The sequence below is a fragment of the Marmota marmota genome, unplaced genomic scaffold (genome assembly GCF_001458135.2).
Source record: "Marmota marmota marmota unplaced genomic scaffold, marMar, whole genome shotgun sequence".
Classification (NCBI taxonomy): domain Eukaryota; kingdom Metazoa; phylum Chordata; class Mammalia; order Rodentia; family Sciuridae; genus Marmota; species Marmota marmota.
In genome coordinates this window covers 22,286,641-22,304,887 of record NW_026000068.1, presented here as the reverse complement: position 1 = coordinate 22,304,887, position 18,247 = coordinate 22,286,641, and the positions used below count along the sequence as shown (strand labels likewise).

At 35.4% G+C, this 18,247-nt stretch overlaps 1 protein-coding gene across 2 annotated transcripts; it reads right to left on the bottom strand.

Moving 5' to 3' along the window:
• Nucleotides 1–1,471: 1,471 nt before the first annotated feature.
• Nucleotides 1,472–18,197, bottom strand: Tyw3 (tRNA-yW synthesizing protein 3 homolog). Of its 2 annotated transcripts, XM_015490524.2 has the most exons (6): nt 17,985–18,197; nt 15,218–15,298; nt 13,200–13,298; nt 10,945–11,016; nt 8,668–8,801; nt 1,472–1,925 (listed from the first exon to the last, which is right to left on the bottom strand). In XM_015490524.2, exons 1-6 carry the CDS (start codon nt 18,195–18,197, stop codon nt 1,709–1,711), a joined length of 816 nt encoding a protein of 271 aa, XP_015346010.1. In that variant the 3' UTR covers nt 1,472–1,708. The 2 variants fall into 2 exon arrangements, with proteins under 2 accessions (XP_015346010.1, XP_048670044.1); XM_048814087.1 differs by lacking the exon at nt 10,945–11,016.
• Nucleotides 18,198–18,247: the final 50 nt, after the last annotated feature.

Sequence of the window (18,247 nt, the reverse complement as noted above, 5' to 3'; positions counted from 1 at the left end):
CTGCCTGACTGGTTAAATCTCCTGGAACGGATGAGATGGCTGGGGAGAAGAGAAGAATGCTAAATGAAGGCCAAAGACAGAAATTTGGGGAGGCCTAGGCATTATCCTTTGGTTTAATAGAAGAAGTTGGGAACAATGAAAAAGTACAATGCATTGTAACCCTCCCTAGAGATTCTTGGGTACTTTTTGTATTTTTTTCAAAATTCTAAAGACAATTCAATTCTAAAGTGTATTAAGTGTCGAAAACTTTAAAGGATGAGAGGAAAAGAACTGACAAGGATTCACCATAAGTAGGAAAATGTTTTGGAAGAGTGCATTCAGGAAACCTATAAAAGAGCAATTCATGGATGGGAGAGTGATCAACAGTACCAATGACTGGATAGCAAGAGGTTCTTTCTTGAGCAATGAAACAATAATTCGGGACTGGGGCTGGGTTTTAAGATTTCCTAAATGTTGTGGAAAACTCACAGAAATCAGATCAATAAATAAATATAGTTATCTTATTTTGTAGACTGAAAAAGAGCAGTTCAAAGGAATAAGAGAGTAAAGAAAAACCTTACACTAACTTTAGAACTGCCTCAACATCACCCCTGATTTTATTGAGGACAATAAATGTCTATGAAATCAATCTGTTTTAATAATATAAAATGCTGTCAGAAGACAAGTATCAGGGGTGCAATTCAAATATAATTGACCTAAGACATATAAATTATAAAATTTTAGGAAATGCCAGAATCATTACTCAATGTTTACTATGGTATATAATTTTTTCTTATAATTTTATTTTATGCCTTATTTGTTCTATAACTACCTACTAATTTCTTTTTAAATATATAATTTTTTGAATTGGCATCTTTTGAAATTACAATATAAAATCATCTTTATTTTATAATGAAAATAGTAATATGTGCATTTAATGGTCTAATAGTAAATATTTTCACGTTTTTTAACTTGATCCTGTCAATAGTCCTCTAGTGTACACAGAATTACTATTATGCAGAAGAGGAAATGGAAGTCCTTAGAAATTAGGTGGTTTGCTCAAGGACCTCCAACTTCTGTTAGCAGTCAGAATTCATACTTGAGATGTCTGATCCTTACAATTTTCCATAGTACCTTTGTTTTGTCAGTCTATCAGCATTTCTGATCAATCTTCATGAAAAACTATACCTATGTGTTTCAGAGACTGTGCCAGGGGCAAGCTCTGGTTTGTGAGAAATAATGGGGAAAGAGGGAAAGGGGCATCAGTTGTTCTATTGACACGGTTAAGAGAGAGGAAAAAACCTTGCCAATGGATTCCATGGCAACAGAAACGAACTCTAACCTTCCTCCCAAAGCTAGAGATTTTAAAGTTAAAATTTTTAAAAAGGTTACCATGATTTTTACTCAAATGTCCATGATGGTGAGGTTGTCTCGAAAGGAGACTATACTTAGTTTTCCTACTTTGTAGAAGTAGTCATTGAAACAAAGAAAGCAGCATTAAAAATCATAATTTTATTTTTGCAATGATTATGACTGAAAAATGCAGTAATTCATGAGCAAACATACAAGAAAAAGTCACAGAAGCTTATAAAATGGTTTTCTCTCAAACAGAGAAATTAAATCTTGCTTTTCTGAATGGCTGATATCAACCAGCTAAAATACTCTTACAAAGAGCAACTTTATAACACCTATTAGGAACATTATTTTACTAATACACTTCAGAAACAAATCAGTAATCTTTGGGGAAGATAGCAACATTGATTCCTGGGTCATTGTCATCATCAATTTCAGGTTCTTTATCATTTTCTTCAGGGATACATTTGCCACGTAGTTTTTCTGGGTTTCTCTTTTTCTTAGGAGTACAGAATGGGTTATTTTTCTCTTTGATCTTGGTATGTGAGTTAGTTGTTTCTCTCTCCAAAGCAAGCTGTAGACAGTTGTAAAACCTGTAAAGAATTAAAGTACTACTATTATATCTGTATAGTCTGAAAGTGAATGATGAAAACACACATAGATTTTGTAAATTACACAAATTTGACAATGTCCTAGGTTAGCTTTATAAATATTAAGTAAATCAAAGAAAAAAATATGCTTCCTGCTTTTATCACTGTTTAATTAGGGAAAAAAAATGCTTTCAGTTCTTTAAGAACAATTCTAAAAATTGGAATGGAATCATCCATCTCTCAACACCCTCTATCCAACCTCAATTTCCATTCTATTCTGAATGTAGGAATCAAGCAAAGGCGGTTAGGAACCCTGAATATTATTATTTTATTTTAAAAAATCATACATGTAAGAAGATCACTTTAGAGTTTGAACACCTTTACATAGATATACCGCTATTAATATTTTTTCTTTCCAATTTATTAATGTAGTCTGTATTCATGTATTTAAAGACATAAAACTGTTGCATTTTTACACAATTATATTACATATAAAGTTTTACATTGCTTTTTCAAATTTAACATTTATTGAGAACATTTTCCATTTCATCAAATGAACTACAAAATACTTTTTAATAATAGTATAACATCATGCTATCCAGATATGCCTTTATTTTCAAATTTTTCCTAACACAAACAACAATGTAAAAACCTTTTGGAAAATGATTTGATCCACGTTTCTATCCATTACTTAGAATAGATACCTAAATAATCACATTGTTAAAGGGTATGCACATTTTAAGGCGCTTGATAAAATACTGTCTGTTTTCCAGATGGATGGTCAAAAACATATGCTTCTAATAGCAGTACTTGAGACAGGCCACTTCACTCACAGATTAAATATTACCATCAAAGAACATGCCTTACTTTAATGATAGATTAATATCGTATCTCATTATTTTAATTTTCATCTCTGTTTATTAGTGACATTATTACATTTGTTTATTAGTTATTTGAACATTTTTAGACAAATTGTTCTTTTATTTTCCATTGGAGTTTTAGTGTTACATTTTTGAGTAAATCACTGAGTTTTGATTTCCTCATTTATAAAACTGGATAATATCATGTGCCTAGCAGCGTTGTCAGAAGATCACAGATGAGACAGGTAAGTATCTAGCACAGTGCCTGGCACAGAGTTTTTAATAATGACTATTTTTAAATAATATAGATGTCATGAAACGTCTATCTTGTTTTCTGTTATATTCTTAGCATGCAGTACAGGGTTGGCAAACTCAATGACAAAGTGCTGGAAAAAAATGAATGAATAACTACTGAATAAAAAAGGTAGATGTATATTATCCTAGGTTCCCAATTAGAATGATCTGGAAGTTGGAAATTCCCATGCCATTGCAGTGATCCCATTTTACTCATGTATTCTATTATAATGGGATTACAACTGGAAAATTTTGACTATAGAATATATTATTGTATTGATCAATTTTCTTTTCTTTAATTTAAGGAACAGGCAAGATTCTACTTGGACAAACTCTAAAACTCTAAAGCCCAAATCGATCCAAAAATTCCCAAATGCTCCACACAACTATAATAAATGACAAGATTACTATATGTCCTGTCCCTGTTTTAGGAACACATGCACTCACCACTGTATACTCTGATATCCAGTACTATGCATGGTATATGCATAGTATATGCATAAATATATGCAATCAATAAATATTTCTTCAATGACCAAGTCAATCTCAAAGAAGGAGGTGTAGTTAAAGGAGAAAGACAGAAATATTGACAAATAACATTTTGGGGCCTTGTCCCACAGTAACTAATTTTTATTTAATACACTATTTATATGCAACTGAAACTCCTCCAATCATCATTTCCCCTCCTCCTCCCAAGTGCAGACTGCTTATCTTTCTTGTTTTTTTAAGGTCAGTTAGAGAACCAATTAAAATAAAAAGCTAAAAATTTGGCTTCTGAATTAGGAACACGTTCTTGAGGAAATCATTCAAAAATACAAAAACAAAAACAAAAAACAGTTCTGATGTAGTATGTATTTGAATTTTAACAATTTAAGCAATAGCATTTTACTTAAAAACAGCATAGGTCTGTGGTAGGCCTGTGGCAGGTACTGAAAACACAGGTGAGAGACATATGTGGTCTGTGGTTACATCTCAAGGAGCCCTTGGATCATCAGGAGCTGCAGAGTTGTAAGGCCACATTCAATATGCCATGAGAAAGATAAGATGAAGTAGGAGCACACTGGAAGCACATTGCTCCAACTGTATATGGGATATTACACATTAGAAGCCACAGTCCAGGGGCAGAATCCTGGAGAACAATGTTTAACTAAATGGTATTTAAAAAAAAAAAAGAGAGAGAGAGAGAGAGAGAAATCCACAGGGAAGCTAAGAAGCACCAAAAGCAGAAAGGAAAGCAGCAAAGTGATGTAACAGAAATTCTTCCTCCTCTTATCCTTTAGGTAAATCAAGTCATTCATGGATACCCATTCATGGCTTAGGTATTGCCACCCCTTTTTCTTTACCTGTACTCTGGTTTTCTACCTATCATGCAATTCCCGCTTCTCTACGGCTCCTCATATAAAAATCCTAAACTTTAAGGCCTACCTCACTGATTTCTCCCATAAGGTTTTCTTTGATTACGCTTTTCTGCACAAATGAATTTAACTGTTTCTCTTTTGAAATCCTAGAGTATTCTATGCATTTATTGGGGTACTTGCCACTTTCCAGGTTGAATAGTTTTTTGTGTGCATTCATGAACTCATAATTATGCTACTTATGCTACTTATATAGGCTGTCCAAGCAGGATCCATTTTGGATTCTTCTCTGAATTTCAGTGCCTAGCAGTTCTTCAAATTTTATAGTTCTGTGTGTAATACTTGTTGGAAAAAACTAATACTTATTTATCCTCACCCAATCTATCGCCTTTATGATGGGATAAAGTCTACTCTGGAAATACCTTGTATACTTGCTGTCAAGAACCAAATACATCTACCTGGAAGGGACTGAGAACAGAGCTAGGCTGGGATACCCAAAAAGTTCACATGGAAGAATTGGAGAGCAATTGTGATTTAAAAAAAAAAAGGATGGCCCAATTTCATCAGCCCATTACTCAGTCATTTACTTATCAATATTAAAAATCAACCATTGGTTAACCCAAAATAACCCAAATGCAAGAACTAAAACTATAAAACTCTGGGAAAAATAGGGGGAAAGCTTTATGACACTGAATCTGGAAATGATTTCTTGAGTATGAGACTAAAATCACAGGCAACAAAAGAAAAAATACATACACTGGATTTCATAAAAATGTATAACTTTTATACACTAAAGAATACTATCAAGAAAGTGAAAAACTGAAACAGTAGTTGGAAAAAAAAGTGAAAAGGCAACTCAAAAAAGTGAGTAAAATATGTGCAAATCATATATCTGATAACAGACTAATAATATCCAGAACAGATAAAGAACTCCAATGACGCAACAACAAAAAACCAAACAACTGATTAAAAAAGGCAAAGGACTTGAATAGATATTTCTCCAAAGATAGACAGATGGTCAATAAACACATGAAATGATGCTAAGCATCAATAATTACTAGGGAAATGCAAAGCAAGACTATATGAGATACCACTTCACATTCACCCTACCATGATTACTATTATTTAAATATCAGAAAATAAAAAATATCAGCCAAGATACGGTTTCAATTTCTCATTAATGGTGGTAATGTAAAATGGCACAGCTGCTATCATAAACAGTATTGGGGATCTTAAAAACATGTCAAATTACCATGACTGGGAATTGCATTCTGGGTATATACCCAAAAGAATTGAAAGCAGGGACTTATACAGATATCTGGACACTGATGTTCAGAGTACCATAGCATTATTCACAATAGCTAAAGGTGGAAACAGTCCAAATGTTCACGACTGATAAATGGATTAACAATATGCAGTCTATTAATACAATGAAGTATTATCACCTTAAACAGAAGTAAAATTCTGATATGTGCTACAGCATAAAGACATGAAGACATTACATCATGAAGACATTAGCTAAGTGAAACAAGCCAGACATTAAAAAAAAAAAAAAGGACAAATATTCTATGATCTCAATTATATGAAGTACCTACGATAGTCAAATTCAGGGCCAGAAAACAGATTAGTATTTACCAGGGGCTGGGAGTTTGCAGAATTGGGAGTTATTGTTTAAGTGGTACAAAGTTTCTATTTTGGATGATGAAAAAGTTCTAGAAATGGATAGTGACAACGGTTGCATACAATGTGAATGTACTTAATGCCACTGGATAAAATTGTAAATTTCATGTTATACATATCTTACCACAGTTAAAAGAGTTAAAAAAAAACCAACCACTGGAAGTAGATTCAATTACTCTTTTAGATTTCTTTATTCTTAACAATATTATATGCCAATATATTTAGCTCTTTTATTCTATGTTTTAGCTAACATTTTCTTATTATATAGTTGATGAAAAGGAGAGCATGGTTAATTTCATTCTACTTATAGCCAAATGGTGGTTTCATCTGATCCATGCCCTGACCTCTTATTAACAGACACAAAGAAAGCCTTCCTCTTGTAGTTAGTAAAAAGATCTTCAGGCTTCCTATGTCTCACCTGGAAATCATTATGTATGAAATTATCATACTGTGTCTGGTGTTAGTCCCTGTCTCTCCCAGTCTCCAAATCGGCAGTTTGCTGCAACTTGCAGGCCTGTCTTGCCCAGCTCCAGAAACCACAGGAAGTCAGCTGTTCCTGCTGGATAAATCTCTTCCCACTGACAAGGGGCTTGGGACTTTTTTTTTTTTTTTTAAACAAATAAGATCTTTTTCTATTAAATATTATAGTAGAAAAAAATATTTTCTATTAACTTTGATCTCTATGTTTCCAGAATATCTCTTGCTGCTGAAGTGTTACACATTTTATATATTAGTATATTTTTGAGTTTTTACAATTCTCTTAGAGATATCTGAGTTGCAAAACTGGTCCTATGACAAAACATTTTTAGTATTCCCCATTGATTGCCTAACTCATCACCTCCAGTGTTTATTATTTCTTCTCTTTTCAACATCAGAAGAGTAACTCTTCTTCTGCATTTGGTTGAATGTACAGCTGTTCCCAAGGGAGCTCCCTAATTTGTTCACACTTTTTGAATTCACATGTAATCTTCTAATCAGTATCTTAAGACACTTTTACCCTTCTTTAATTTTTCCCTGATTTTATATGATGAGCATGGCTCTCTTGATAGCAGCATGCATACTATAATCTCAAAACATTTTTGAGTCAATGGATTTAAAGCATAATTTGATTTTATAGTTGGTGAACGTGGCTCAATTAACTTCACCAGGTGTATAGTTAGTTGATCTTGAGCTATATTTATCATCTTGTTGAAATTCAAGTAAGGAAACAGAGAAAACTGATTTGCTACCTCCTACATTTTAACAAACAGTCTCACCAGATTACTATCTATCAAATGTAGTAAACTTTTGGAATGGTACCAATAAGTATCTACATATATCTCAAACCTGTATTCTAGTGGAGTGGGGAACTATTCTTCTGTAGATTAGCTGAAATCATCACTTGAGTTAGAATACTTGCTCTTTGTGGCCAGGTTTTTATGGTCAGATTTTCTCTGCCAGGGTTCAGTTAGAAAATTAAGTCCTAATACTCTAAGACATCACTGTATGTAATGAATCAACTTCTCTCAGTATGTCTAAAATAGTACTTGATACATACCATACCTGGGAGAATTGAGAAACAATCTCTTGATTAATTTATGAATTCTATGGTTCAAATGAGGATCCCCAATTGAGAAAGTCTGGATGGTGGTACTGATGTGGTTACTCTCCATGAGCTAATGAAGAATAAGGGCTATCCTATTCTGAGAGAGTCCATCACATGACAGGGAGGCCAGCCATGTGCACATGTGATCAAATGAATTCTAACAATTGTTCTTTAAGGTACGTACTTCTCTCAAATTACAGATTAAAAAAAAAAACCTCTTTCACTGGGTTACAATGCTACCATTGTCACTTCTAGTCTCAGCTATTTCAGAAAAGTTCTAGATATTAAAGAATTTTAATCAGGCAAGTTAAGCAATAGGATTCCTCTGGACTTCACAGAAATGATTCTAATTATGATGTGGAGAATCACTGGCAAAGAGACATACTAGAAAATGTTGAGGAAAAAAGTTAAAATAAGAATTTCACTTGTCAGAAAGTGAAGTTAAAGAACAAAAGTATATAAGATGTGAATAGACAGCTGTACTCCTTCCTGGCTGTATAATTATGGCAATTCTAGATTGAATCTGTGACAAGAGTAGGGAATTAAACTGGCTAGAGGTGTAAAAAACTTGTCAAACAAAAAACCCAGGCTATACTCCTCAGAGGGAGATTCCAGGTAATCTCTGGTGGGTCACAAGCAGGGCAAGTGAGCGCATCTTTCCCGGCTGCCTTAACTATCAGTTATGGTTCCTGTTGCTGGTGGGCTCTTTCCTAAATGATTACAGTTCTCTCCTTAATGCCTGTTTCTGGTGGTCACATGTCCAGCTGCCTTTATGTTCCATTTGGTTCCTAATCTATTCTGACCTATTCTCATCTATTACTTTGATTGTCTTTTAATTATTTATGATAAGGCTAGACATAGACAAGCAGTTGAGATTATAAAAACTTGAGATATAATGATGGTGTGAATTAATATTTTCAAGGATGACCTAGGCATATTAATAATACCATAAAAATATCTAATTAGTATACCTTTCAATTCTTTTCTTGTTTTCCTCCATTTTCTGGTTTGCTATATTTAACAGGAATTCAATATATTCTTCTGTCACCATCAATTTTCCCTTATGGCTTAATGGAACTTCTAAACCATGTGTACTCCGGACAGCCTAGGGGGAAAAACAATTGAGATATGAAGACTTTATAATCTCCATACAATGAAGATAACTAAAGAAAAGTCCCAATCAGGCCTTAACTAAAGAAAAGTCCCAGTCAGGCCTTAGTTTGAACATAGCTTAGTTCCATTTCAGCATGTAAGTCTTTGGTATAAATTAGCTGAACACAGTTGAACCAAAGAAGATTAAATAGATTTTCCAATCATATACAGTCATTTCTAAAGAAAGCTTTCTACATATTATCTTTCACAGAAGCAGATACTATCAAAGAATCCAATAACTTTGAACAGTTTCAGTCTAACTATGGCTTAGAAAGCTTTAGTACACAATTTAAAGAAAATAAATAAATGAAACCTCAACAGAAGCCTCAAGGGAAAATCTAAAGGGACTGGATGCAAAGAATCTCTTAAGAGATTCTTGAGCCAAGAATGATTAAGAGTAACCCATGGCTCCCCTACCACACAAAGTTGCTTTCCTAATGCCTTAGCGTTGCCAATCTTAGTAACCCTGCTGATGAAACAGTTCACATATTCTAAGTAGATCCTAACACCGGAGAGATGTTAAGAAAAACAGCAACAAAAACTATTACGAGGAGTAAAATTCATTTAATGACTCTTTACTGAACATCTGTACTATTCCAGGCCTCCCATAAGGTGAGAAGAGACCAGAGGATTTTAGTCTTCTAAGGACTCACACCTTAGAATAGAAAATAGTAAGTGAACAAAGAATTGCCGGGAAACTTAAGCGGCATGATAAAGAAACATGTATGCACACATACGAGCTCACACACACAATCAATGCTAGCAAAAAGGTAGAAGAGGAACCACTAATTAAGGCTGAGGACTCAGCTTTATGGAAAAGGGTAAGTGCAATTGCACCAGACATAGAAAAGGGGAAGGGGGTGTTCCAGTCAGAGGAAGAACTTTTCTGTAGGCACTGAGCCATGGGAGAGCCTAAAGCCTTTGGGAAACATCTAATAGCTCCATATGGCTGGAGTATAAGTGTGCTGGAAGAAGATGAGCAAAAATACACAGACATAAGATGACCTGAATATCAGAGAAAATATCTGGAGACCCTGATTTTTTTAGAAGGGGGATTTTGACAGTGTTGGTTGCAGGGACTAGGACAAAACCTGGAATAGGAAAGCCAGTCAAAAGACAAATGTAAAAAGACTGAGGTGAGGAATAATGAGGGCTGAAGCCAGGGCAGAGGGCCTGGGGTGGAGAAATGAGAGGGAGAAGTAACAGGACTCCTAACTAATTAGATACAAAAGACAAAGGAGAGAAAGTGGGAAAATGGCTGTGTGGAGTCAGGTGAGGACACAAACCAGTACAGAGGGCTTTGATTTTCTATTTATTCAGGCTTTGCAGGTGTTTTCTTTCATGGGCCTACCCTATTTGGGAAATAGGCTATTTGTTAAAAATAGATTTTAAAAACTCTAGGGAGCTAGAATAGAGGATAATCTGAAACAATTCAAAAACAAACAAGACATCCCATGCCAAACAGTGAATACCACAGTAGATCAAAATTGGGCAAAATAACTAGGGGTTGGCTTGGCCATGAAAAGATAGAAAATGTGGGACTAAGGGCTTTAAAGATCATCTAGCCAGGGGCCAGCAAATATGTTCTGTGAAATGACAGGGAGTAAATATTTTTGACTTTGTGGGCCATTCAGTATCTGTCACAATTACTCAATTCTGTTGCTGTGGCACAAAAGCAACTTTGACCAATAATTAATCCATAAACATAGTGGAATCTGGCTCTCTGTGGACTAGATTTGGCCATAGTTCAGTAGTTCAATGAAGCTCTGACAAAACTGAGAAAATTCAAATGCTGAGGGATTAAGTGAGTTTGCATGAGTTCATGTGACATAACTGGGGCCCAGTGGTATCAACAGAGAGGACTTTAGACTCCTCTGTGGTTCTTGTCATTATACCATGGTACTTATTAAAGCAGATCTTGACTGCTCAGGATGAGAACAGAAATCAAGCTTAAAGTAAGCAAAGAGAATTATAACATAAGACCTCAAATGTAAATCTAAACTCTGAAATTTGCCATTTAGAACAGAATATGTTCCTGAATAAAATGGCAATAAAATTTGTACTAAAAAACTGCTTTGTGCCAAAATGCATCTTACCAACATAATTTTTCCTCTCTTTCCCACCGTAATGCCAGAGTTTCTGAAACCAGAATCAATTGCCACTGAATGCTGTAAGAAAATAAAACTTGTTAAATTCTGACACTCTAGCTAATCGGATCATCTATTCAGTTGCATAAGTGACAGAAACATAAATGACCCCAAAACTTATTAAGGTTATTTGGCTACATGGACTACGCTTACAAGTCCTAAGAGCATTCTTATTAGATATACCAGAATATCAATTTTGGAAGTGTCATTGAAAGAATAAAACTAGAATTCAATAAAATAGAGACATTTGGCTAGTAATTGTTTATATAAAGCAGAAAATCACATACACACACACACACACATCAATCCTTCCTATAACCATGTCGTTTAAAAGTAAATAAAAAATTCTTTTAAATGAGTTAAATGTTTTCTCTAAGTAAAAACAGATTATCTCAGTTTCATTTCTAAAAAAACTTTGTTGAAATAATATGAGTAAAGCATATAAAGCACAAAAATTTTGATCTTGTGGGTTGACTAAGTTACTTTATCAGTCTCTAAATGTTTCTGTATGGGGCCCTTGGGACTAAATGTGGGCCTCTTCTTTACTCCAGCTCAGGAGTTTAATCAGGAATGATTTTGTCCCCTGGGGTAAGTTTGACAGGGTCTGAAGACACTGTTGCTCCTCTGAGTTCCAGAATTCTACCCAAAAGCCAATTTGAAATTTTGATGTGTTATTATGGACTGAATTGTGTTCATAGAGTTTAAAATTCATATGCTGAAGCCCAAGTTCCCATTGTGACGAGATTTGGAGATAGGGCCTTTAAGTTGTTAATTCAGGTACAAATTTAATAGGACTGGTGTCCTAATTTAATAGGACTGGTGTCCATACCAGGAGAGACATGCCAGTGGTATACACTCACAAAGAAAAGGTTATGAGAGGTAATAGGGGGAAGGTGGCCATCTACTAGCCAAGGAGAAAGGCCTCAAGAGAAACCAATCCTGCAGGCACCTTGATATTTTTACTTTCAGCATTCAGAAATAAATTTTCTTTGTTCTAAGTCACCCAGTCTAATATTTTATTATAGCAGCCTAACAGACAAGTATCTGCATCTAAAACCAGTATCTCAAAGACATTTCAAGTAATTTTTGATTCCCACCCTAACCCACCCTCCCAGGCAACCTCAACAGTTGATTCACTAAAGTATATTTGGAATGTATCTTTTTCCCCTATTTCAGTTCTGTCATTTTAGGCAAGCCACCACCATTTCCCACTTTGATCAATGTGACCAACTGCTAATTTGTTGGAACAGATCTGAGGTTTCAGAACAAATCTCACCAAGCCAGAAAACAATCCAAACCCTTTCTACAAGGCCCTAAGTGACTGGTCCTAGTCTACCTCTCACCTTCTCTTGGTATGCTCTCCCCTTTAGACTTCATGTTCTTCCTGTTCTGTGAATACATCATGCTCTTTTTTGCTCCTGAAATTTGTAACTATATACTTTAATCTGCTTGGAATATTCATTTACCAGTTAGAGGCTTAGTTCTTTCTGTTCCTTCTAAATCTTAGCTTAAAGAAACCTCTTCAGAGAAGCCTGTGCTAAAGGCCATTCTTTTTATAAACTATTCTCTATCACCAGCCTGTTTTTTCTTTCTGAGGACATTTTGCACCTTGCTGTTACTTTCTTTATTTGCCTGTTCAGGATTTTTTGTTTGTTTGTTTTGTTTTTTGCTATCCCCTCCTCCTTGAGGGAGGAGCCAATGGTCTCTAATCATGTGCCCGACACACTGGGACTCAATGCATTATTGCTAAATGAATGCTTACAACACCATTTAATTTTATATATAAACATATAAAAGGTATAAAAATGAATAGGGAGATGAAACACTTCTGTGTAGCACAACTGAAAAGACGTTTACCTAATACTCAATTAAATGATGAGAAAAATTAAATATTCTTTAGGATGATTTTTAATGTAGTTCCATGGTGTTTTGTCTAAGAACTCAGGAAGCAAAACCAAAAGATACAATGTCGAAGTAAAAATTATAAATAGAAAGGTTAAGGAAGAAAACAGGAAGAACAATTTAGATATTATATTTTGCAAGTGATTATTATGTACTCTTTTTAATAAGAAATAAATAGACTGATCAGATAGATAAATAAATTAATAAACAGTTAAATAAACTACCATCATTATATTTTTATAGGAAGCTGAATGTTTAAAATTCAATCTACCCAGACTTCTAAATTAATTTAAAAGTCTTACCAGCATCTGTGCATCCTGCAACTGCCGACACTGCACATGAAGAACAAATGGTTCAAATTTGAAAACGGCATCACCGTTTGCTTTCTTCAGAGCTACCATCTACATCAATAAAAAGTGATAACATCAGACTCAACTATAGGATCAATAGGTAACACTTTATCTCACATGTAACTTTAATTTTTCCTAGAAATTTTCAGACAAACTCTGCATACTTTGTTTGCAATAACTTTTCATCTGCTTTTTTAATTCTTTCAGCAAAAATTGATTAAATTGCTTATTTTCTGTAAAGTCTCAATTTCCAATTCTCCCATAAACGTTAAAGTAGTAGCTTACTTTATTGAATTCCACAACAGACTTTTTTTTTTCTTTTTTAAAAAATGTGATATATGAAAGCTGTGCTACAAGAACTATTTGAATTTGTTTAGATTGAGACAGGACCATATGTGTTCTAAGAGAAGAGTCCAAGCAAATTTGACATCTCCCAATAACTCTGCTTCATATAGAATGTGCTAGTGAACTCACAATTGTATTGCACACATACACAAAATTCAGAGCAAATCCAATATATTCCAGTTCTCTCTGTATTGGGCACAAGTAAACTTTTCTTTCTTGGAATTGCTTAGTTACATATTGTATCAGTGGCCCTCAGGCATGTTCAAAATTTTCTGGATTTCAGACCCCATGGGGCAAGGGTCAGGGTCCTTTTACTTTAGCACAAAGTGGGATATATGGCCAAAATGCCCTGGACAGCTGTGTTATAGATCTGTTAGCCATGGGGCATAATACATGGCAAGGAGTTGGATCTTATACTGTCTTTCTTCTCTTGCTGTAAGTAAACATTATACTACTTAAGTCTACTGTGTGTGTTGTCTGTTCTTAGCAACCTTAAATCATGCACTAGTCTCTTTCCTGTGTGGTACCTATCTGCCTTTTGACCTTGGCTACACTTGTGTTACAGTCTATCCTGCAGCACAGCCTGACCACTTAGTGAAACATGTAATACTATGTCTGAGCTAGAATTTATACAAGAGAGTTATTATGTCTGTCTGTCAAGCATTCCTAGGTAGCACCCTCCCTCGTTTTCACCATTTGATTCTGGTATGACTGTCAATCATGACCCTGTCATTCATTACTCTCCCTACCATATCAAAGATGTCAAATGTTTATGTTTGATCAAGGACATATCATTCCACTAGCAAAAATAAAATTGAGCTAAAAGGGAGAACACAGGACAACTCAAGAGTACTTTTCTAGGACTAACATACAAATTTTAGGAAAAGAAAGTTTTTTTCTGCTGGGGTTGCTGGCAGCTCTCATTTCTGCCACAAAGACCATCTGCAGCAGAAAAGATATGGACAAACATGCAGAGAACCAGTACCAAAAAATGAAGACAGAGGGAGTGTCCTGAAGGTAATATTTGAGTACCTGGCCCAACAGTACCTGATTCCATCTTCACCTCTGTCCTTTCTGGATAAATAGATTGTGATTTCTGCATAAGATGGAATTGGATTTCTAAATTCTCTGGATATGAAAAGTTCCCGACTAATACTAACTTATATGAACTCATCTAAACACTTCAATTTAGGGAACTAACTGAGCAGATTTAAAGATTTTCCAAAAGCAATCCTAGTAAGAAATGTATAATTTATTTACATCAGTGAAGCCAGTAATGCAGGGTCAGGGCTAATCCCCTTCTCCTTCTACAATTTGTTCCAGGTTACACAATTATTAACCAGCAGAATTGAAAAATTTGGATCTAACCTGTCCAGCATCCATAAACTTTCTATTATGTCCAAAAGATTATGTTTTATTGAGCCACAGGAAGTAATGCTAGCATACATATTTATACTTCTATACTTTTATCTCTTAGGACTCAAAAAAGCCATTGTAATGAAAGCTTTCTAATCTTCAGCCATTATAATTATGCACATAAATCACCTTGAAAGTTATGTTCTTTTCATATGTATTTAAAGTAACTGTGAATTAAAGTTTTTCTAAATTTGTATATAAGAACTTACCACATCATCTTTTATGCAAGGTATGTGTGTAACTAGTAGCCAGCAACAGTTTTGTTTCTGAACCCCCAAACCATTTATATCCTAAAATAACAAAAAACAGAAATTTAATCCTAAAATATTTACAAAAATAATAAGTATACTGTGTAGTATATTAAGGGCTTTCTTAAGTTAATAATTTGTAAATAATTACTGAAAACAATTCAATGTGTTTTTGGGTAAAGTTAGCCATAAACAAAAATGAACCCAAATAATTTGACCTATGATTTGAAAGGTAAAGGTACTTAATAATTCTCTGACACATTTTTGTGAGAAAAGGATTACAATCAGTTTCCATTAACAGCATCTGAGTTGTGTGATCTTATTTGGCTAGCACTGTATTAACATTTTTTAAAAATTCCTTTTGCAGGATAGTGGTGCTTCAATAATACAAAAGACCTACCACTCTTTACTGATGCCTATGCTGTTCACATTTATAATATTTCCCTGGTCTCTATGGGCATAAATTTATTACTTCTGTAATAGACTTCATGTGCAGCCCAAAAGAGACGTAGGACTGAAATGTCAAAGTTTCAAGAAGGAACACATTTTAACAATGACATAAGTAGACAAACTTTTATTGCAAAATCCTATAAGGTATATACATATCCTACCCTTAAAACACTGCAAAGAAGAGATAGGAAACCACATACACAGAAATCACAGTACTTCTACAAAGTCACTATTTTTTCTTTTTAAAGAGAGAGAGAGAGAGAGAGAGAGAGAGAGAATTTTAATACTTATTTATTTTTTTAGTTTTCGGCGGACACAACATCTTTGTTTGTATGTGGTGCTGAGGATTGAACCCGGGCCATACATATGCCAGACGAGCGTGCTACCGCTTGAGCCACATCCCCAGCCCCAACAAAGTCAACTATTTTACAGTGGGTCTACAGGAGATTGTTCTCTGGCCTTGAACCAGGAGGCAGTATATTCTGAATAACTGTTTTGTTTTCATTGTAAAACTTTATGTGTACAACCTTGTTCCGTACTGGTTGCTATAAATCTTCCCAGACAATGTACGATCCATCTTCACTAAGTTTACAGGATCTAATTGCATGATATGAGCACTAATACAATCTCTGATTTATGTTATCTGTATTTCCTTTATTCAGATTTCCCACTTTTCATTTTTTCTTGTTTCCTTTAGATAAGTTGCTCCAAACCCTTTCTAAAATAAGGCAGAGTAAAAATAAATATAATACACAAAATGAAAAGAGATTCACATAAAGCCTGAGCCAGTCCAGAAGCAGTCATTCCTTAAGTGAGTAGTGTGTATGTGTGTGTGTGTCTGTTTTTGGGTAAAAAGTGGAAGTTTGGGGAATCATGTCTCAGATTTGTAGAGATGGGGAAAACATTTCAGAAAGAAAAACATGAGTAAAGGCAAAATTGGTAAATACAAAACAATAGTTCGGTTTCTGGGATTAACTTAATATGAAGAGGCATTGTGGAAAACAGAGTTGAAAGGTAGAGATTTGTATTCTCTGATATAAAAAAGTGTGCAATAAAGTTTCAGCATAAATAAATGATAAAAATAATTCTGCTTTAAAAAAGTTTATCTAGCCAGGTATGGTGGCCCCAGACCTGTAATTCCAGCAGCTTGGGAGAATGAGGCAGGAGGATAGCCAAGTTCAAAGCAAATTAGCGAAGGCCCAAGCAACTTAGGGGGATCCTGTCTTAAAAAAAAGAAAAAATACACACACACACACACACACACACACACACATATAAAACACGGTTTGGGGGAGAAAGGAAAACATTGGTTCAGTGACTTGTTTGGAAACTACTGCAAAAATCTAGGTGAGATAGAGTAATAGAAAGAGGGGATGAGAGAGGGTGTGTGGGCAAGAGTGTCAGTGTCTGCATGCAATGGAAGCAATATAAAAACCAACAGGCCTTGAAAACTTGGGAAAACAGCAAATGATCAGTCTATGCTGGACCTAAATAATGAGCCTATGAATATTCTATCTTCGATGCTCTGAATTCAATATTACTAATAAAATGAATACACAACCAAATTTTAAAGCACACAATATGGGTGCGTGATGCTAAATATTTCAAAAGAGTTCCCAGTTCCTTCACACAATTCCTTTAGAGCAGACACTCTATTTTCCTCAGTTCACGGAACAGAAAGGGGCTGAGTTTAAATAGCTATCCTAAGGTCATACAGCCAATAATTCCAGAAACTGATTTGGATTCTAAGTAGCATCACTCCAAAGCCTGAGAGCTTGAACCTCCTACAATATACTCCCCCCACCCAATCCCTATTACAAAATTACCAGGGCTGTAATAATGCAGAGGGCCGCTAGGAGGCAGTGAGCTCCTTAAACCTGATGACGTTCAACCACGCAGGAGCAAGGATTTGGTAGACCCAATGAGTGAGGGCTCAGGCTTCAAACTCTCCAGGCCTGGAGAAAATCAAATTCTCTAACCCTTTCCACTCAACATAGTTTTCAGGCCATCATTTGTGGACTTGTTACAAATGCACAAAATCAAGCCCTACCCTAGACATACAGAACCAGAATCTGCTTTATTAAAAGACACCCCTCCGCCCCGCGCTGCAGGAGATTCATACGCAAAACTGTCTTAGAAGCTCTGGTCTGATACACACATAAAGAAACCGAGACCACCCACCAGAGGAACACGGACTGGGTGTTCCATTGAATGGGCACAGGGCTTCTAAAGTTGGGTACCAGAGGACAGGCGCTGGAAGGGCACAAAGAAGCCTCACCCCGTCTAGGAGGAGGATGCGGCCAGCGCAGGAGCTGGTGGTGAAAAACTGTTCTCGAGCGTTCAGGAGCTGCACAAGCTCGATCACATCTTCGTCCACACTGCCCTTCCGGCTGAGATCTGCTTTACTCAAACACTGTGCCTTCCATCTCTTGAATTCTGCGCTGCGATCCATGCGTGAGGAATTTAGAGTCCCCGCTCTCCACTTCGGCATTCATCGCTCCTCTCCCTGGAGGCAGCCATATTGAAGCGAACGGTGGCCGG